General features: G+C 45.1%; 1 protein-coding gene across 1 annotated transcript in view; it reads right to left on the bottom strand.

The window, feature by feature from the left end:
• Positions 1–5,976: 5,976 nt before the first annotated feature.
• Positions 5,977–22,135, bottom strand: part of MLPH (melanophilin) — a 153,189-nt gene continuing 137,030 nt past the window's right edge. The window contains exons 14-16 of the mRNA XM_081941281.1: positions 12,008–12,065; positions 11,166–11,258; positions 5,977–6,009 (exon numbers count right to left, since the gene is read on the bottom strand). Of these exons, the coding sequence (XP_081797407.1) occupies positions 11,188–11,258; positions 12,008–12,065 (129 nt within the window). The 3' untranslated portion in view covers positions 5,977–6,009; positions 11,166–11,187. The remainder of the gene's footprint in view (positions 6,010–11,165; positions 11,259–12,007; positions 12,066–22,135) is intronic.

Genomic DNA, 22,135 nt, shown 5'->3' with positions numbered 1-22,135 from the left:
AGTTCAGGTTCAGGCTTGTACATCTCTGTGAAAAATTCTTTTCTGTAGGTAACATGCAATGCTGCACCACTGTCTAAAGTCCACAAAAGCTGTCTGTCGTACTCTGGATGAAGTTGTGGATCGTCGGTTAAGGCCAATGTGGCGAGTGGAGCTTGTGGATCACGCCTTGGACCACGACGACCTTGTCTTCCGCCTCTGCCTCTGCTTCCGGAATCTGTTCCTCTGGGCTGGTATGTGACAGGAGCTGGAACTCGTTGGAGACAATCCCGGGTGACATGTCCCACACGGTTACAGATGTAGCATCTATCAGGCCTGTAGTTATGTTCCTTTTAGGATCTTTGGCCTGCTACACTTTCTATTAATTTCTTATGCTGTTTCATTAGTGTAGTAGTTGGGAGGGGGGAATAGAAAGGAGTAGAATTGTGGAATGGGTTGTTGTCATTCTTTCTAGAAGCTCAAGGTCATCTTTTGTCTCCGCACCTCAACACCTGACCGGAAGCAGAGTGGTGTAGATGCCAGCGTGGAAGAAGACGATTGGACCATGTGATGGATTATGGGTGTGGGGATAAGATCATGAACTTTTAACTGGGTGGAATCCCAGGAAGCAAATCAGATTTGGGATTTCATGGCACAATGCCAACATGTCTGTCTTATTAAATTGGAGTTTTAAGGATAACTCTGCCTTGAATTCTGATTTAATTCTGCATGATATTTGGAACACTGACTTTATCTTGGCATCCTTGGAACCTAGGCCCTTCCTCGGAAGGGACGCCTTGCTGGAGCTCTTGATGCGGGTGGTCTTCGCAAATGTGGCATGGCTAACATGAGTGCTTCTTCTTCAATTAAAAGTCTGCAAACATTGTCCACTGTGCGTTGAGCAATAGGCACTTGGTTAATCTTTGCAATGACATTTTTCCATTCATAATTCAATGAGTTAATGATAATGCTGATCATTTGAATATCATCAATAAAATTGCCTCTTTCTCTCAATTCATTTCTCATTCCTTTCAGTTTGGTTAAATGTCCTCCAATTTGTTCACCAGGTTTCAATCTCGAACCATGGAACTCAGACATGAGCAAACATGAAGATTTGATTGAAACGGGCCTGTAGCAATTTTCCAATTGGATCCAAATTTGTTGGGCTGTTGCATCAGGCGGAAAAGAAACCTGCAATTCAGTATCCATGGACATCAATAATGTTGTGCAAGCCTCTAAGTCTCTTATTGCAGGAGTCCATGGCTGGACAGGAGGATTAAACACGAAGCAAAACTGCAACCTCACTGACCCAGGCCTTATAATTCTGTCCTGACATTTTTAATTTTGACTCACCAGTCAATGGAGCAACAGAAGATGCCTGTTGAGGAATGTGCATTTGAAATGCTTGCTGTGTGGGTAAATATACTTGTTGTTGACCCTGTGGTTGCTGTACTACAGCTGCGGCCGGTGCTTGAGCTGCAATATTAACATGGCCTGCTGGAGACGCAGCCATTTGCCTTTGCTGCATTAAGTATTGTTGTGCTCCATCTAAGAAGACACCAGCACCACCAGGGGGTGCTGAAGATTGGGCCTGTGGAGACACATGTTGCATTGCAACCTGAATATCTGAGTGAGTTAAGGACATGTTTGATAAAGTCTGGTGCAGTATCTGTAATTGCTCCTGGAATTTACAATGCTGGTTGGCTTTCTCTAGTAAATAACTTCTGCCAGCAGATGGTGCTGCAATTTCAGTTTTAGGCTGCTCAGTTAATCTTTCTTCCTGTGTGGCATGTGTAATTTGAGAAGAAACAACGTCATGTGACAATTGTGACGTGTACACAGCTCTCTGTTCTGATTTGCCTGACACAATATCCTTCAGGGGGGGTGTCTTAGGCTTTGGAGAAGGAGCCAAGATGGCGTTTTCAGAAATTTGAAAAACAGGAGAGTCCCTCTTATCTGGCTCGAGCATAGATAAGGCCATTTTTGCCTGGGATAGCTCACGTTCAAAAAATTCTATTTGATCACGATAGCCTTTTATAGCTTGTTTAGAGCTTCGAGGAGAATGATAAGTTTCTCTCTCTGTGTGAGAGTAAAAATGCTCTTCCGGTTGTGAAAACTTCGGCTTTGCATCAAGTGTTTTAAATTCTAAAGGTTCTCGAATAACTGTTTGGGAGCATGCATAATTAGAAGGAGGCGTCACTGACCTCAGTCGTAGCACATTGCCTTCAAGAGCAGCTTTTCTGTATTCTTCTTCTTCTTGAAACCTGTGTAAGAACATTTCCTCCTTTTCGGCATTTTAGAAGTGATTTAAATCAGCATTCCTCAGTCGCTAAAATAATCATCTGCCTAATTAGCCTAGACTCTTATCAAAGTAACAAGCAACCATAAATCAATCCAAAATAGCCATGATTCAAACCATCCTCTGCTACCACATGTCAGGGTGGAAATTCAGCCCTGTTCCCCTCCTGGGGTAATTGTATTTAATGAGGGATGAACCGTGGTTTTTCCTTGAAGTATACTTCATAATTAAGAAAAATAAACCCGAGATATATTATAAGAAACACATTTTATTGTAAAGAAAATGAAAACAAAACTTACTAGCTAATAATTACATTTTGGCAGTGTTCCTGCCTACCTTCTTGGCAGGCGAACAAGAAAATAAAATGTGTACATGCGTAGTGAGCTTAGTGATAAGAGTCAGATCAGTATGTCTTAGAGTTTAAGCACAGCTGGCAAACAAAAAAAATGCAGTGACACCTTTGTTGGAGCGTAACCTCCTATTTCAATTTTCCTTATGCCACTGTCAACCTCCAAAACATCTTTTGTCTGCTTTTTATTCCCTTTTGTTGGGACAGATCCCCCCTTTACAATTTTCCCTATACCACTGCCACTATGGAGTTTTTTGTCTGCTTTTTATTTCCCACCATTTCTACCCCTTCATTGTCTCCCCCCCCTCTTCCTTCCCTTCTTCCTTAAATACCTACTTCTCTGAATTCAGAATTCTATTTAGGCTTGATTTTAATGATTTATGCATATTTTTTATAATTTCACGTAGTTCTTCAAATTCCTACCTTTCCATAATCTCCAGTCCCAAAATTACAGTTAGCTATACAATTCTTATTTCAGAGTTCTGGTCCACCTTAAATTTATCTACTTCAGCTGCTGTGGAAAAAAGTGATGGGAGCCATCTTGGTTTTTTGTTCTTCCTTAATGTCCAGTTCCAAAATTGCAGTAAGTTATACCAATCTTATTTTGAAATTCTGGTCCACCTTAAATTTAGTTAATTCCATTTAATTCCAAATTAAGGCCATTTTTGCCTGGCATAGCTCACGTTCAAAAATTTCTATTTGATCACGATAGCCTTTTATAGCTTGCTTAGAGCTTCGAGGAGAATGATAAGTTTCTCTCTCTGTGTGGGAGTAAAAATGCTCTTCCGGTTGTGAAAACTTTGGCCTTGCACCAAATGTTTTAAATTCTAAAGGTTCTTGAAGAACTGTTTGGGAGCATGCATAATTAGAAGGAGGCGTCACTGACCTCGGTCATAGCACGTTGCCTTCAAGAGCAGTTTCTCCATCCAATCTGGTTGCTGAAGCAAGCGGCATTTGAAGGGTTGAATGCCTGTGTAAAATGCTTTTCGCTTCTTCATCAGAGAGATCAGAGACATTTATATCTTTTGCAGAATGTTTTCTTAATTTTTTCTTCTTCTTCGGCATTTTTGAAGTGATTAAAATCAGCGTTCTGCAGTCGCGAAAATAATCATCTGTCTAATTAGCCTAGACGCTTATCATCAAAGTAACAAGCAAGGAAAAAATCATAAATCAATCCAAAATAGCCATAATTCCAACCATCCTCTGCTATCACGTGTCAGGGTGGAAATTCAGCCCTGTTCCCCTCCTGGGGTAATTGTATTTAATGAGAGATGAACCGTGGTTTTTCCTTGAAGTATACTTCGAAATTAAGAAAAATAAACCCGAGATATAGTCTAAGAAATCCATTTTATTGTAAAGAAACAAATAGAACATGAAGGTTTAATTCAAAAAGTGCAAGCTACCTCCAGAAATTGTTGACTTTTCTACATTGTAAAGTAAATCAAACCCTTCTCCTTACCACCAAATGATTTAGTAATAGCAACATGACATGAATCTTGGGCAGTTTCAAGCAAAACAATACAATACAAAATGTATATATGGGTCTCATAAAGCTAATCGGCTTAGTGGCCTAGAAAACATCTCTTTAATTCACCTGGTCATATATATATATTAAATAGTGGATGAGAAAGAAAAATGCTTCAGCCAAAGTTCTCTTTAAAATATGTAAAGAAGCTAAGAAAGGGATTCCATAACATACATGGAGACCTACTGCTCTGCTAGAGAAGTTAGAGCTCAAATGTCATAGTATTCTTCCTCAGAGATGTAATTTGTTCAGATGTAATTTGTTCCATTTTCTTCTTTCATAGAACAAGTAGACTGGTAAAAGAGAGAAAAGCAACAAAAATGAAAACTTGAGCCAGGATTTTGCAGTATTGATCTTAGAAGGTTCCATTGTTTTCAAGAACGATGGGTCATCACAGGTTTCTGTAAAGTATCAAAACACCAATGTGAACCTTTGGATTTTTTCTTACTTAAAACATGTTCATCTTCCATTCAGCTCTGGGTGGATTCCAATCAAAATCAGCAAGTAACAATCACACATAAAAATTGCTGGACTGAGATTGTTCATACATTTTCCCCATGTCATTTACAGCATTAAACGTTTAGGAGTTTCGGTGCAGATTGAGCACAAATTCTGCTAGATGGTACTATGGCTCATAGCAATCACTGTTTTCCTTTTGACTGGCTTCAGAACAATGTAAAATGCCATGAAACCAAAGAGAGTGAGGTTAACATTTTCTAGCTGCAGATGTCTCGTGGAAAAAAGAGATGATTGCTGCTTGCCTCTAAGATATTCCAAAGAACTGCCAGAGTAATGACAGGGGGAAAAAGATGATAAGGATATTTCAGAGATTCTTACATAAAGTATATGTATTATGTTGGAAGAAAAAGACATTAGGGTAAGATGAAAGAATATGTTTATCTGTAGGAATTAATCCAATAGTGGTTTTCTTATCTGTAACATGTTAAAAATATTCATCAATAATATGATGAATTAGAAAGATTTGGGATCATTGCTTTGGATTATAATTCAAGACTATTTCCAACCCAGACTTTTTCTCAGGAAGTAAGACTAACTCACTCATTTATTCCCCAAAGGCCAGCTGGCATGCCGCCCCACCAGTGCACTCCCCCCTCCCCACAATTCACAGAATCCAGGGTCAATTAGTTTTGTTATGATTTGTCATGTTTCCAAATTCAAATGTGAACTGTGTAGGCCTAAGAGTGTGCCCTGGTGCAAATATACTGCCCCAGAAAAACACAACAGAAAAAGCAGGAGCAGGAATATATTTGTGACTGGGAGAACAGTGTCTTGCTGAGAGAGCGAGAGATGTGAAATTACCAATCAAGTAGGCTAGCTCTACCATAGCTAGTTCCTTTTATATTTCAATTTTAAAATAAGAAATCAGCCAATAGATAAAATTATTGTTGATACAGTTATCTGGTTGCATGAATTACTTGGGATTGTATGATTATAAAATTATATATGATTATTATAACATATAATATTATAATAAGATCATATGACTGATTACTCTGATGCAAAAGCATGCTATACTGCTATCAGCTGTTATTCCAATTGTCTGATTCTGGATTCTGTCTAATTTACATGTTTTCATATTAATAACAGCCTCCTCTTTATAAATTACCACATATCTTTCTCCTACAAAAGCAGTGGCCTTCTATTAGAATTTGGCATTTCAAGGTAATGGACTCCTCTATTCATCTTCTGCTATCTATTCTCAGTTGGGAGGAAAGCCGTGAAGTAAATTCTGATTACTTGCCGCGAAGATGTGATCTGTTTTTCTGTTTCTTCCATTTGGATTTCGTTGGGTCAGTGATCCTCTGTAATAGGAGTTCCGAGCAAAGGATTCAGCATTGCCTTGAAAAGTTAAAGAAAATAACATGGATGGCAAGATGCTGCAATAAAATTATTCGTGTTTAGCTAGTATTAAAAGATAAGAATGGGGAAAGAACCAAAGTATGCATGCAATGTTTAAATGGAGGGAGAATGTTTAAGTTCAAAACTTCTTCTAGGATAATAATTAAATCAGCAGGTAAAAAGTAATTTTCCTGCAACACTTTTAATGTACAAATTAGACAATGATCTTTTTCTATATTTAAAATAATTTATCTCTATGAATTACTTGGCATTCCCCACATTATCATTTATTCCCATTAATTCCAAATTTGGACACAATATTATATCTAAACAATTTAATGACATCCTTTTTGCTTTAGTGACCAATGCTTTTTATTAAAAATTCTATTAACATAATAATTATATTGATGACTCTTGATTTCTATTCCATTTTTCTTTTTCTTTTAAATCTCCATGTTCAATGTGTTATACTATGCTTTAATGGTGAGAAAATACACTGCACTTTTAAAATTATTTTGTGAACTTTGCAATAACTCTACAATGTAAGTAAGAATTATTGCCTTCATACTGTAGCAGCTGAATGAGTGATCAATAATATGTTCTAAGTCCTCCTTCCCCCTCAATTCATAGTAGAAGCAAAGTTTGAACCCAGGTACAGGTAATTCTCACTTAACAACCCTAAATTGGACTTGGAATTTCTATTGCTAAGTGAAGCAACTGTTAGACAAAACATCATGTGATTTAACAATGGCAGTTCCAGTGGTCCTAATTGTATTAAGCAGATATGCCTTTAACTAAAGCAAATTAATTCCACTTTCTGCAAGTATCAGTTATCCCAAGTTTATTACTGTCAGGTCTACCATTATGTCCTGCCATTCTGTTGGAAGGCGGGGAAGGAGGTTTGCTGGCATTTTTGCATGCATTTGCTTTGACTGTAACTGCTTGGGAATTAGGGAAGTGGACTTTCTTAGGAAATGGAGTGGATTCCCGCTCAGATTTAATTATGTGGATTTTCACAAGGGAACTTGAGAGCTGGTTTCGCTTCTACTGAGCCAATATAGTGTATTCAATAAAGTTTACTTTTTGGGAAGAACAATGACCCAAGAATTCCTGATTGGATTCATTAGCTGGACAGCTAACCGTAAGCCAGCCCTCACTACTGCAGCCTACCTGAACCCCTCCAGGAGAGCTGCAACATCGAGATGTCAGTGGCCAACAAGAAGATGGATGGCAGGGCGAAGCTGGGAGCACCTCCTCTCTGGGAGGTGCTGACAGCAACCTAAATGGGGTTGGGGTACCAATTATTTGGAGCGGTACAGAGCAATGCACCCTGAGGAGCCCTCCTGTGTGAGCAGTTACATTGAACCTGGAAGGAGACACCACAGAGTGGCTGGTGTTGCTCTACGATGAGGAGGCCCCTGAGCTGATGAATGTGGATGACCTTATGCAACAGATGCAGTACAGATTTGAGAACAGTCAACTGAGCAGAGACCAGGATTCTCTCTATTCAGCAAGGGAAGTGAATGGTTGCACAATACATTTGAGAGTTTGGCAGCCTGGTAGCCCATCTGAGAGGATGGCCTGAGCCCCTGCTGGTCTACCAGTTCTGGAGAAGCCTGAAACAAAAGTTGAACCTCAACTGCCTATCTCCAGGTGTGGTACTAACATGGAGCTAGACCTTATGCATGTCGCATATGAGAGTCAATCCGCCAAATGGCTGAGAGGCACCCCGCAGCCTGCAGGGGAAAAGAAGGTGCTCTTCCTGACCTCAAGAAGAACCCCTGTTGAATCCTGGGAGCCTGCTTCCAATGCAGGAAGGAAGGCCACTGAGCAGCTGACTGCCCCATTCTGCATCCAGCATCTTCATTGCAGGGTCCCACCAGGCCAAAGGCAAAGAAGCTGCCAGCGAAGTTGAAGGAGAAGACATGGGTTGGACAGCAAACCGTTGAGTTCTCTCCCCAATCTAAAAAGAGGAAGGGTCCTCAACAAACCAGGTTTGCCTGGTCTTTTATGAGAGCAAAAGAGAGGTGGGAGATGACCAATGGTAAGTGGTGTCAAGTGGGAGTAAAGAGTATCCTCATGGCCCTATTAGACTCGGGGTGCACCCAGTGCCTAATCAGTTTGCTGGCGATGGAAAAGCTGGGGTTCAGACTCAGGAAATGAAGAAGGACCATAGGGTTTGAACAACTAGACAGTTCCCTTATAGAGGGGGTGTAAGTGACCTGCTTAATGGAGGCAGTGAGCTTAAGGCTTGGGAACCATGTAAAGACTATTCACTTTATTGTGGCCCTGAGAATGACTGAGACTAGCCTGGCTGAAGAAATGGAACCCAGCAGTAGATTGGGACAGTAACAAGTGGTACATGAGAAGGAAAGCAGCTAAGCAGCAGGAAGTGGGAAAAACACCAGCCACTAGCCATGAGCCTGCGGTTAGGAAAGTGAAACTGGAGTCGGTGAATACACTAACAGAGAGTGAGGAACTAGAGCTGCTTATTCCAAGGGAGTACTGCAATCTTGCTGAAGCATTTAGTGAGGAGTTGGATGTGCTTCCACCTCGCCAGTCCACAGACGGCACCATTGAGATTGTGCCAAACTCCAAATTGCCAATACCAAAGATGTTCCATGACGCCTAGAGAGATGGAGGAAATTAGGAATTGTATAGATAAAAACTTGGCCAGGACCTTCATCCAACCAGTTAATTCATGTGTGGCAGCCCCTGTACTCTTCAAGTAAAATAAAGATGGGTCCCTGAGGAGGTCCATGGATTATAGGGGAATTAATGGTAATAGTGTGGAAAACATGTACCCCCTCCTCTGATGAAGGACATATTAGGTTACTTATCTAAGGAAAAAGTCTTCACTAAGCCAGACTTGAGGGAAGTGTATTACCAGGTGAGAATCAGGGAGGGGGACTAGTAGAAAACAGCATTCAACTATCCCTTGGGGTGCTACCAGTTCTGGGTGATGCCATTTGGATTACAGGGGGCACCAGCTGTGTTCATGCAACTAATCAATGAGGTCTTACATTGATGATATTTTAATTGATGATATTTTAATTTGCACTGAGACCATGGAAGAGCATGTGAAGCTAGTGAGGGCTATACTAAAAAAGCTGCTATATGCGAAGGGCTATACTAAAAAAGCTGCTATATGCGAAGCTATCCAAATGTGACTTTCACAAGACTAGTTTAGACTATCTAGGGTACCGCATCTCCAGAGAGGGGGTGGAAATGGACCTGGGGAAAGTGAAAGCAATTTTACATAGGAAGCCCCACGGATCAGGAGACAGCTGTAGAGCTTCCTGAGGTTCATAAACTTCTATAGGCAATTCATTCCCACCTCTGCACAGATAGCCCTGCCTATCACAAATGCATTAAAAATGGGAAAGGGGGTGAAGCCCAAACCAAGCCAACTCTTGAATTGGACTGTTGAGTGCCAACCAGTGTTTGAGAAGCTAAAGAGATTTTTTGCCATTGAGCCAGTCTTGAAACACCAAAACTCAGAGGAGCCGTTCATGATCCAGGCAGACGCTAGTGACATGGGGACAGTGCCATTGCAGTTAAATGAAAGGGGAGAACTACAACCCTGCACCTACATATCTCGGAAGCTTTCCAACACTGAGAGGCAGTGGGCAATTGGGGAGAAGGAAGTTTATGCTGTCTGCTGGGCCCTCCTCACCTGGAGGTGATTCTTAACAGGGTAGCAAAATCCTGTTTAAAGTCTGAACTGACCACAAAAATCTGGAAGCACTGAAGGTCCTAATGAAATTGTCAGTACTTTAACTGGTTCAACTTTACCCTGTGATATTTCTAAGGGGCAGAGGGGGAATTTCCTAACAGACGCACTTTCACGCCCGCTTCAATATAGAAGCACTAGACAAGAGATAGGTAATTCCATTATCCCCTCCAAACAGCTTGCAGCTCCAGCACACAAGAGGCAGTCTCTGAAGAACTCCCTTCGCCCTGGAGAAGACTTGTTGACCCAGCAACTGAAAAAAACCAGGGGAGGGGGGGATGAGTGGTTTCAAAAACATAGGAGAGACTTGATGCTGAAGCAGGCTTAGCATGGAAGGGGAGTAAAGTGTATGTCCCAGCTAGCCAGAGAGTTTTGATTCTACAGAGGAGCCATGATACACAGCCAGCAGGGCACTTTGGGTTCATAAAAATCCTGCACTTTGTAAAGAGTTTTGATGGCTGAGCATGAAAAAGTACATAGAAGACTATGTGGCGAGCTGCCTTGTATGCATATCTATGAAGTGCTTGGCAGGGAAACCGATGGCAAGCCCGACTACACTGTGGGAAAAGATAGCCATGGACTTCATAGTTGAGCTGCCTGAAAGTACCAAAAATACTGAAATATGGACTGTTGTTGACTAGTTTTCAATTCAGGTACATTTCACACTGTGCCTGAAACTAGGCTAGGCTGGTAAAAGAGCTTTCATTCTAGATACCCTAACTGACCAAAGGTAAATGAATACTTTGTACAATGGGGGGATTGCTCATCATTATGTATGTTTACATGTGTTACAGATGCATCCCTTTTCCTGGGGGTCAGCATGTCAAGAATAGATCACTCTTTCACCCAGTTACTTCTTCGCTCTCTACTTGACAACAATTAGGAGGGCAGTGGTTGGAATTTTTGGGGTGGGGGGAATGGAATGCCAACTCTAACCCATTTGCAGAACATGAGACCCTGCTGCCACCAAGATCAGGCTGTTCCCATAACAAGAGGAAATCGATTGGACAACACAATGAACTGAGTGGATGGCCAACAGGGAAAATCAAGTTTAACCAGTGAGTTTTCATATGGGAACTTTAGAGTTAGTTTCACTTCTACTGTGCCAATATAGTGTATTCAATAATGTTTACTTTTTGGGAAGAACAATGACCCAAGAATTCCTGATTTGGATTCACTAGCTGGACAGCTTTTGGTCAGGGGGGGTTGAGTTTTGGGAAATGAAAGAATGTTGTTTGCTTTGCACAGGCTTTTTTAGATTTTGCCTTGCTCTCCTGCAATCATTTTTTTCTCAGTAAAAGTTTTTTTGATTCAACTTGATGAATTTAAGAGTCCTGATTAGCTGAGGCAGGTCCTTATAATTATATATAATAATCTATGAAGTTGTCTTTTATATATAGGTAGTCCTCATTTAACACCACACCTGGGACAAGGCAATTTGGTCATCAAGTGAAGCGGTTGCTGAATGAAACTGCAAGTGTGATTATGATCTTCAGCTTTCTTTTCCTTTCCAGACCTGCAAAGATTATAAATGCGAATTCTGACTGCAAATTTACTTTTTCATCTCTGTCATTACTGCAAATGTTGCTGAAAGATTTTCTGTTTAACTTTCTGCTTAAATATTAGTATCTGTTGAAAATACACCTGGAAGAACAAAAGGTCCTCACTTAATGACCACTTGATGAATGACCAAAATTATAACAGCACTGAATGAAATTATGATTGTTGCAGCGTCCCTGTAGTCACATGATTCAAATTTGGGCTCTTGGCAGCCTGCCCACATTTATGATCACAGAGGTTGCTTGACTCCCCCTCACCAACTCTACCCTTTCAGTTGCCCTGCATTCTACCACTGCCATCTACCCCCTGCTGCTCCCTGCCAGCTCCCAAGTGTTTTTCTCCCGCTGATATTGAGGCCATGCAAAGGTCCAGCAGCGTTTTCTGCCAGTGGGGCCTCAGCAATGGGAGGAAGAAAACAGCAGAGGTCAGTTGGGGACAGCAAATTGAGACAGGGGTGAGTGGCAGCAGAGTGCAGGATAGCTGAAATAAAAGAATTGTCTTAAAGACCCTTTCAGCATGATGCAGAAACTCTGGCAGAGTAATAGATGAATATGTATGAAAATGACATTGTAAAATTGATCCATACATTCCAGGTATGCACATATGCAGAAAGTAACTCTGCTTTTAATTAAGCAACTATTATTAGGCAGAGACTGCCAATCAACTGAACATTTTCCTCCTTGCATAAATGAGCAAAGGTCTTACTTGCAGTTTCATGGGAAATACTGAATTTCTTTCTCAACACATGAGACACAGACATGATCTAAAAAGAATAAAATTTTGTTAACATGTAAATAAGGGTTGGCTGTATTTTCCCTCATTGCAACTTTCTTCAGCAGGACAGCATTTTGGCCCACAAATAAATGTCAATCTGCTCATTTATTTTGTGGACAATTCAACTATTTTGCTGATGTACTCATTTGCCTGGATTAATTCATTAAGTAAATGAAGTTCAGTAAAATATTTCTTCTATTTGGATTAGATTTTTTTAAAAGAAGCTGAATATCCAGTTTCTCCCCACAACTCTCGAACTGTACAGCATTTAACTAATTGTTTGCATCAAAATATCATTTGCAATATGCAGTCATTAATGTCATACCAGAAAGGCCAAGAGAAATATTTATGAGGACTGCGGGATCATGTCTACCACTAAGCACCATCAATAAGTATTGAAAGAGGTTTTGAAAGTATTTGAATTTCTAGAACACAGTTTGATTTGTAGAGTCCAGCTTCAGAGATTTGTTTCTGCTTCTCCAGCTTCAATATCATGTAGAAGTATGTACAAATGTAAAACAGGCAATATTTTTATTTTGATCTTTTGTGAATTTTACTTGGTAAATGTTATATTTCCATCTATATTGTAAGTATGTAGTCTTAATTAAGTACGGTCTCTTAGCATACATGATCAGCATTTTCACTACAGTAACACTGTAGTGCTCTTTAAAAAGTGCTTCAGATCAATTTATGCTAACTGATTTTATTTTTACCCATGAAACCTTCCATCTGCCAGGACTCTTCTCCATCTCCTTTGCTCCCTTTAAGTACAGGTTACTCAGTGGTTTGCATTCCTCCTTCTACTCCAATCTGTTCTGAATTCATAGTGTTGTCATTCCCCAGGGCATATATATATACTAATGAGTGAGATCCTGCCGAAACGTTGCAAAGACAATCTCAACCTTACACGGGAAAAGACCCGAATACAACAAAACCAGCATACCTACACCCGTGAAAATCTATGAAAACAAATATATATATATTTGTTGTAAATTCTTCACAGCATTAGAAACAGTATTCAGAATACCTAAACTCTCAAATGAGATCCAAGAAAATGTATCCAAAATCCTACCTCTGACCAAAGCAACACAAAAGCAGAATGATCTTAAAGCAAACTGCCCTTCTCTAGCCATAAAAAAATATTACAGAAGGACCAAAAACCAACAGACACAGGCTGAATGACAGTTCTCATGGACAGAACACAACAGATTAAAAAAAGCCTAACGAACTGTTGAACAACAAAGATGCTTACATCTCTCTGGAAGTAAACATGCAGACACCTAGAAAAGAAGCAACATCAAATGCCCCTAAAAAGTTGCACCATAAAGTGCTTCTGTGATAGGTAGAAAAATACTCCAAACCTCCCTAAGAAAAAAAAAAGAGTGCTGGTGATAGGAGATTCAATTTTCATGGGAACAGAACCAGCTGTCTGTAGACCAGACAGTCAACCCAGAAAGTTATGTTGTTTCAATAGAGCAAAAATCAAAGAAGTGGCTGAGAACCTAACCAAAATAATAAAACTCACATATTGCTACCCTTTTCTACTACCACAGGTAGGGATGAATGACAAAAAAACCTTGAAAACAATAATGAGTGATTACAAGCAGTTAGGCAAGAAAGTTAAAGAGTTAGGTGCACAAGTAGTTTTTTCATCTGTACTGTCAATGAAAGGTCAATATCCAGTAAGAGAAAGAAGTGAACCACTGGCTAAAGGGTTGGTGTCACAAAAAAACGTTTGGATTCCTAGACCATGGTCTGCACTATATCCATGATGGGCTTTTGGCAAGGGATGGGCTATACCCCACAAAGACTGGGAAGAATGTTTTTTGGAAAATGACTAGCTCAACTTATCAGGCGGGCTTTAAACTAAAATTGAGGCGGGGGGGAGGTAACCAATCTTCAGAATCTCCAGGAACTAATTCCAACCAACCCCCCTAGAAAGTCAAATAAAGAGGCAAGGAGGGATGGGAAGGAAGACAAACTCAAACACCAAATAGGAATAGTAGGAAGCATATCCAGAGTCAGACATAAAGATCTCAAGTGCCTACATACAAATGCACAAAATTTGGGGAACAAACAGGGTGAACTCGAATTATTAATATATGAAGGCAGATGTGATATAGTTGCAATTACAGAAACTTGGTGGGATGAAACCCATGACTAGAACATACTGATAGGATACAGAAATGCCCGAAACCAAAGACGAAAACCTCCTAGAATGCATATGGGTCAATATAAAAGAAAAAAAGAATGATATTGCCATGACAGGTCACCCAACTAAGCAGAAAACATAGATGTACTTTTTGCTAACCAATTAACAAATATATGTGTCAGGCCTGCAGTTATATTCCTTTTTAGGATCTTTGGGCTGCCACACTCTCTATTATTTCATTATACTGTTTCATTAGTGTATTAATTGGGAGGGGGAATAGAAAGGAGTAGAATTGTGGAATGTGTTGTTGTCATTCCTTTCTAGAAGCCCAAGGTCATCTTTTGTCTCTGCACCTCTGCACCTGACCGGAACCAGCGGGGTGGAGATGCCAGCGTGGAAGAAGAAGATTGGACCATGTGATGGATTTATGGGTGTGGGTATAAGATCATGAACTTTCAACTAGCTGGAATCCCAGGAAGCTTTAGATTTGGGATTTCCACAGATGTGCCAACATGTCTGTCTGTCTTATTAAATTGGAACTTTAAGGATAGCTCTGCCTTGGACTCTGATTTAATTCTGCATAATATTTGGAACACTGACATTATCCCAAATCTCTCTTTAAAATAAATCACCAGCACCCTGACAAGGGGTGGTGGTGGTGGTGGTGAGGGGGTGCTGATTTCCCAATGCTGACTGGGTCAGCGTAAAATATCAGCAAACAATTATGAGAAAGCCTTTTGAGATAAGAAGCTGAGATGAGACTCTTCTCTGCAAATCTTCAAAGGAGAAGGAATTCCTGTTTACGATTTATAGCATCTGGAGGAATGCAAGGGGGGAAAGATTCTGCACACAGCTGGAAACAACAAGATGTTTGGAATCCCAGACCAACTACTTCAGCCAAACGTGAGTCAATCTCCCCCCCCCCCTTCACTAATAAATGCTGCAATGGACTGGAGGACTGGAATGGAGATAATTACTCCTTCCAAACAGCGATAAATGAAATGACTTATTACCCTGCAACTGAGTTGAAGACAGATTCCCTATCAAAATGGGAAATTCAACCCAGCCAGCAAGAAGGGATTTGGCCAGCATCTTTTACTTGCCAGCCACGCAAATTGGGCTGCAGCTTGTGAATGAAGCATCACCAAATTGGGCTTTCTTCCCAGAGTATGGATGGAAAAGATGCCAGTGGGCACCTGCTTGGCCATCAACATGGCAAAATCCTCCAAGCCAGCAGAGGGGGCCTTGGCCCATAACTCCTCCAAACCAGCAGAGGGGGCCTTGGCACATAATCCCTCCCTAGCCAGCCATTGTTGGTTGAACTGCAACCTGTGAATCAGGCAACCCCGGGATGGGTCTTAACCCCAGATCATGGATGGAAGGGATGCCAGTAGGTACCTGCCCTCCCTCAGCAGATGGCACCATGGCAGATAACTGGGCAGTGGCCAACTGAGGGATTGACATCCCCACCGGTTCCAGTCTCCCCTGCAATGCCCCAACAGGTTCTTACCCCACCTTCCTACAGAGAAAGGTTCTTGACAATGGAAGAAGGGAAGACCAAGGGGGAAGCTGCAGGATGGATAGCAAACAATGTGAAGAGGCAGTCCCTAAGTTTAAAGATGTAACTAGGTTCCTTCCTTCGTGGGGGCCAATAAAATGCCACCATTGCTGTCAACTTGGCCACAGAGCATCAGGGTGCTTGGCTCCAGCCCCAATGCCACAAACATGCACACCAACTGCCACGGCGGTAAAGAGAATGCCCCAGATGCCAGCAGAAAAGAGTCATCTGGGCCAACAACCTCTGGAAGAGTACCAGTACAAGCCAGGAGGGACACGGGTCCAGTAAACATGTGGTGGCTCGCAGTCGCCTACGCAGCCTGTCCATATCGTCGGAAGTAACAGAGTCAAACTCCTCCCAGAGTGGAGCCTCAAGACCCACCTCCGACATCCCCTCTAGACCACTAGTAGAGACCAACTTGCTTCGAATCTGAGCGATTTTGTCCTGCAGATACTCCCCAAATTCCTCTGCTCTACCCTGCAAAGGGGCTTCCCGTGGCCTCTGTTGAATGAGGGAGCGGGTTACCCCAAACAAGGCGGCAGGGCGGTTATCTGCGGACGCAATAAGGGTGGCACAATACTGACGCTTGGCCACTCTTAACGCCACAAGGTAAGTCTGTAAATGGGCTCTCACCTGTGATCGGTCAGATTCAGAGCGTGTGACAATCTCCATCTGCTCTCTTACTCCCTCGGTAAACCAAGGGGCCTGGGTGGTTCGCTGCCGCAAGAGAGGCCGCAAAGGCGCAACCTGGTCCAAGGCCCCGGTGGCCGCACTGTTCCATGCAGCCACTAGGCGTCTGGGGCGGAACCATCTTGGACATTCCGGTTCCGCCTCCCCGCGATGGGGAGTAGCGGCTGGGAAGTCGAGCTGGAGAAGTGAGTGGTCTGACCATGACAGGGGTGTAATAACTAAATCCCCTACTCCCAGATCACTCCTCCACCGGCCAGCGACAAAGATAAGATCCAGTGTGTGTCCTCCCTCATGTGTGGGGCCCTGAATTACCTGGGTCAGGTCCATGGCTGTCATGGAAGCCATGAACTCCCGAGCTACCTCAGATGTCTCCCCTACCAATGGCAAGTTAAAGTCCCCCATGACCAACAGCCTGGGGGTCTCAACTGCCATCTCGGCGATCACCTCAAGGAGCTCGGACAGGGCTGCTGATGCATAGCGAGGAGCGAGGTATACAATCAGCAAGCCCAGCTGTCTCCCTGGGCCCCATTTCACGCATAGGGACTCACAACCCGTTATCTGTGGCACAGTGGTCTCTCTCGGCTCTAGACCTTCCCTCACAATGACCGCTACCCCACCACCCCTGCCTAGTGCCCGTGACTGATTAAATGCGTGGTAACCTGGCGGGCACATTTCCATGAGAGGGAGACCTCCCTCGTGGCCCAGCCAGGTCTCCGTGATTCCTGCCAGGTCCGGCTCCCCCTCCGACACCAAGTCGTTAATGAGGGGGGCTTTGTTGACAACGGACCTGGCATTGCATAGTATCAGTCTCAGGCCCTGGCTCTGTAGGGCCTGACCACCTAGATTGCGGGGGTTGGGACATATGACCGGCCGTATCCAACAACCACGGTCTCCCAACCGGCGATAAGATCTCTGGCTACCCTCGCACCTGCCCCTCCCCACGACTGTTGGAATAAAAAGACCCTCTTCTGGAATAGCTCTACTCCCCCCCCTTAATGGCTCCGCTCACTTCCTTGTTAACTCCACCCGCCGGCTTGGCATTGGTCCCTCCCTCAGTCTGACTAGCCCCTCCCCCCACCCTGGAACCCCCTAAAAAGCGAATCAAACATTTAACTAAAAACCCCCTAAGATTGCGCCTCGCCCACCTCTCTGGATTAATGTATCCCTCATCAAGGTGGGCCCTCTTAAGGGTGGAGGGCCAGACCTGCGAGAGGGGGCACTCCCGCAGTAAAATCAGGTCTGCCCTAGAATATAGACAGTTCTCAGTCCCTGCAGCAGCCGGTCGTTCTACAGCTACATTGCACGCACCCGCTCGATGTAGAGGGCCAGGCGGTCGCTGAGGTGTCGCAGCTCTCTCCTCTCCTGTAGGCGCGAGAGCCGTGTGGGCGGGAGGTGCGGTGCTGGGGGGGCGGCGGCGGCAGTGGACATGGTGCGGGTGGGGGGCCCCAGGCGGGCGCCGGGCGGGCGCCGGTCATTCAATCCCACTTTGTTACTGCAATGGTGTTTGAATGTCTATCTTTTTAGCTAGCCAAGAAGCCTTGCTGAATGTCACTCATCTTGGTTCCTTGCCATGAGAAAAGCTTTTTTCCAGCAGCTCTGCTTCATTATTCAATTAGTTCTTCAAAGCACTAATCATTGCTAATCATTGCATCCAGGTGGGAGAACGCCAACAGCCCGTCTGGCTGGTGAGAGCGTCAGACGTGGAGCATGGAACGGATCATCTGGCACCAAACAGAGAACCGAGTGTGGGAGGCGAGAGGCGAGAAGCGCGGAGAGGTTGGAGAGACAGGAAGATGACGAGAAAGATGGCAAACATGTTGGTTTGTTGGCGTGTTGGCGTGTGGGTGTGCTAGCCGGGGCGTTGGTCAGAAACCTGGAGGACTGCCTCGTTGTGTAAGAGGTGAGAAGTGAGAAGGGGGAAGATCTGAACGAAGCAGCTAAAGGAGGGGTGAGCCGGTTAAAGTATCTCAGAGCAGAGCAGACACAACTGAATGGCAAACCTAGAACCTAAGTTGGAACCCTTGATACTATTATCGCATCTCTGACTTTGACTTTGTCGCTTGCTTTTAACATCTTTTTAAACATCTTTTTAAATATCTGCTTTTTAAACATCTTTTTAACATCTGCTTTGCCGGCTCCTACACCATTTTGAAACCCTCCTGAATGAAACCCGGTTAGGCGACTAGCCCATTAACTCACCCTTTCATCTTGGGTCAGGAAAACCTTCTCGACAAACAATGATTTTACATCTATTTCTTCAGCACCTGTTACCAACCAACTTTACCCCATGATTCCATTTCTATGTACACGAAGCCGGAATTACTGCGGCTGCGGGAATCCCCTTTCTCGCAGGTTTTGCCTCCAGCCCTTTCGAGGGCCCACCTTGAGGACGGGTTTATTAACCCTGAGAGGTGGAGGAAGCGCAAATTAAGGGGTTTTTTAGTAAAATATTTTTTAAGAATTTGTAGGGACCCTGGGGTTGGGGGGTGGGAGGAGGGGGGGAACAGGTCAGGAGGGATGGTAGAGCCAGGCATCTAGGTGCGGTCGAAGGAGGAGGGAGCGGAGTGGGGGAGGAGAAGGAAGATAGCATTCCTGTGCAGGGCTTTTTGATACCAACGGTCGTGGGGAGGGGCAGGTGCGAGGACAGATCAAGAGCGCGTAGTCGGTTGGGAGACCGGCGTTTTTGGTCATACCCGGTCGTTTGTACCAACCCCTGCATACTAGGTGGTCAGGATCTACAGACCCAAGGCCTGAGACTGCTGTTATGCAATGCGAGGTCCGTTGTCAATAAGGCCCCCCTCATCCACGATCTAATTTTGGAGGGGGAGCCGGACCTCGCAGGAATAACTGAGACCTGGTTGGGCCACGAGGGAGGCTTACCCCTCGTGGAAATGTGCCCGCCGGGTTATCGAGCATTTCACCAGCCTCGGGCCCAGGGAAGGGGCGGTGGGGTAGCAGTGATTATCCGGGAAGACTTGGAGCCGAGAGAGTTCACTGTGCCGCAGACATCCAGGTGTGAGTCCCTTGTCGTAAGATGGGGCCCTGGGAGGCAGTTGGGCCTGCTGATAGTATACCTGGCTCCTCGCTATACATCAGCGGCCCTGCCTGAACTCTTCGAGCTGATCTCATCGGTGGCGGTTGAGACCCCCAAACTTTTAGTGATGGGGGATTTTAACCTGCCGTCGATGGGAGAAGCGTCTGAGGGGGTTCGGGAGTTCATGGCTTCCATGACAGCCATGGACCTGACCCAATTAATTCAGGGCCCTACTCACGAGGGAGGCCACACGCTGGACCTTGTCTTTGTCTCTGGCCAGTGGACGAGTGATCTGGGAATAGGGGATCCAACTATTATTCCCCTGTCATGGTCTGATCACTCACTTCTCCGGCTTGACTTCCCTGGTGCTACCCCCCGCTGCGGGGAGGCGGAACCGGAAGGTATTAGATGGTTCCGCCCCAAGCGCCTGATGGAACCAGATAGGTTCCAGACGGAGCTTGGGCCACCTCCTGTGGACTTGACCAGCCCCCGAGTGGAGGACCTGGTAGACGCATGGAATAGTGCGACTACCGGGGCCCTAGACCGGGTGGTGCCTCTGCGGCCTCTCCTGCGGCGACGAACCACCCTGGCCCCTTGGTTCACCGAGGAGCTAAGGGTGATGAAACGCCACAAGAGACGCCTAGAGAGTCGTTGGAGATCCTCCCGTTCCGAATTTGACCGAGCACAGGCACGAGCCTATTTGAGGACGTACCTTGTGGCATTAAGAGCGGCCAAACGTCAACATTGTGCCGCTCTTATTGCGTCCGTAGATAACCGCCCTGCCGCCCTGTTTCGGGTGACTCGCTCCCTCTTGTTTGAGAGACCGCGGGAAGCCCCTTTACAGGGCAGAGCAGAGGAGTTTGGGAAATATCTACAGGACAAAGTCGCTCAAATCCGGATGGGATGGGCCCCTTTCAGTGGTCCAATAGAGACGCCCGTGGCGAGTCTTGAGGGACCGCTTTGGGAGGAGTTTGACTCGGTTGCCATCGAGGATTTGGACAGGTTGCGTGGACGTCTGCGACCCACCACATGTTTATTGGACCCGTGTCCCTCCTGGCTTGTACTGGCATCCTGGGAGGTTACGCGCGACTGGCTCCTGGGCCTAGTGAACGCCTCGTTGGGTGAGGGGTCTCTACCGGCCGCCTTGAAAGAGGCGGTGGTGAGGCCCCTGCTCAAGAAGCCTTCCCTGGACCCAACGGACCTAGTCAATTATCGTCCAGTCTCCAACCTTCCTTTTTTAGCGCAGGTTGTAGAGAGTGTGGTGGTACAGCAGTTCCCTCGTCACCTGGAGGAAAATGATTATCTAGACCCGCGCCAGTCCGGCTTCCGTCCCGGGCACAGCACGGAGACGGCCTTGGTCGCATTGGTTGATGATCTCTGGAGGGCCAGAGATAGGGGTTGTTCCTCTATCCTGGTCCTATTAGATCTCTCGGCGGCGTTCGATACCATCGACCATGGTATCTTGTTGCACCGGCTAGAGGGGTTGGAAGTCAGGGGCACCGTCTTACGGTGGTTTGGCTCCTACCTCTCTGACCGGACGCAACGTGTGTTGGCAGGGGAGCAGAGTTCGACCCGGAGGTCACTCACATGTGGAGTGCCACAGGGATCGGTGCTCTCGCCTCTCCTGTTCAACACATACATGAAACCGCTGGGCGAGATCATCCGTGGTTTTGGGGTGGGATATCATCTGTATGCTGATGATACTCAGCTATACATTTCCACCCCGAACCACCCCAATGAGGCCGTCGAAATGATGTCCCGGTGTTTGGAGGCCGTATGGGTCTGGATGGATGGCAACCGACTAAAACTCAACCCTTCCAAGACGGAGTGGCTGTGGCTTCCGGCCCCCCGGTTCAACCAGGTGCTTCCATCTCTGGCCATTGGGGGCGTGCAACTAGCCCCCATGGAACAGGTGCGCAATTTGGGCGTCCTCCTAGATGCCCGGCTGTCCATGGATGACCATGTAACAGCCGTGGCAAGGGGGGCGTTCCATCAGGTCCGCCTGATGCGCCAATTGCGCCCCTTATTGGACCGGGATGCCCTACGCACAGTCACCCATGCGCTAGTGACGTCTCGCCTGGACTACTGCAATGCTCTCTACATGGGGCTTCCCTTGAGATGCACTCGGAGACTACAGTTGATCCAGAACGCGGCCGCGCGGGTGATTATGGGGAGGACTAGATACTCCCCTGTAACACCTCTCCTGCGCGAGCTGCACTGGCTTCCTGTGGTCTACCGAGTGCGTTTCAAGGTTTTGATTATGATCTTTAAAGCGCTTCATGGCACAGGACCTAGTTACATGCAGGATCGCATCCTGCCCCACACATCCCTACGACCAATTCGCTCACACAGAGAGGGACTTCTCCGGGTGCCGTCCACCAAACAGTGTCGGGGGGCGACACCCAGGAGCAGAGCCTTCTCTGTGATGGGCCCAGCCCTGTGGAATGACCTCCCCCGTGATATCAGGATTATTTCCGATCTCCGCTCCTTCCGTGTACAGTTGAAGACCCACCTCTTTCAATTATCTGGCCTGGCTCAACCGTAATTTTTTCGTATTCCTCCTGACTGTCTTTTTAAATTTTAAATTTTTATTGTATATTGGGTTTTTATTATTGGGGAATGTTA

This window comes from Natrix helvetica (assembly GCF_964273705.1).
Source record: "Natrix helvetica genome assembly, chromosome: 2".
Taxonomy (NCBI): Eukaryota; Metazoa; Chordata; class Lepidosauria; order Squamata; family Natricidae; genus Natrix; species Natrix helvetica.
The sequence above is the reverse complement of the archived record's forward strand: the minus strand, read 5'-3'. Positions and strand labels throughout refer to the sequence as shown.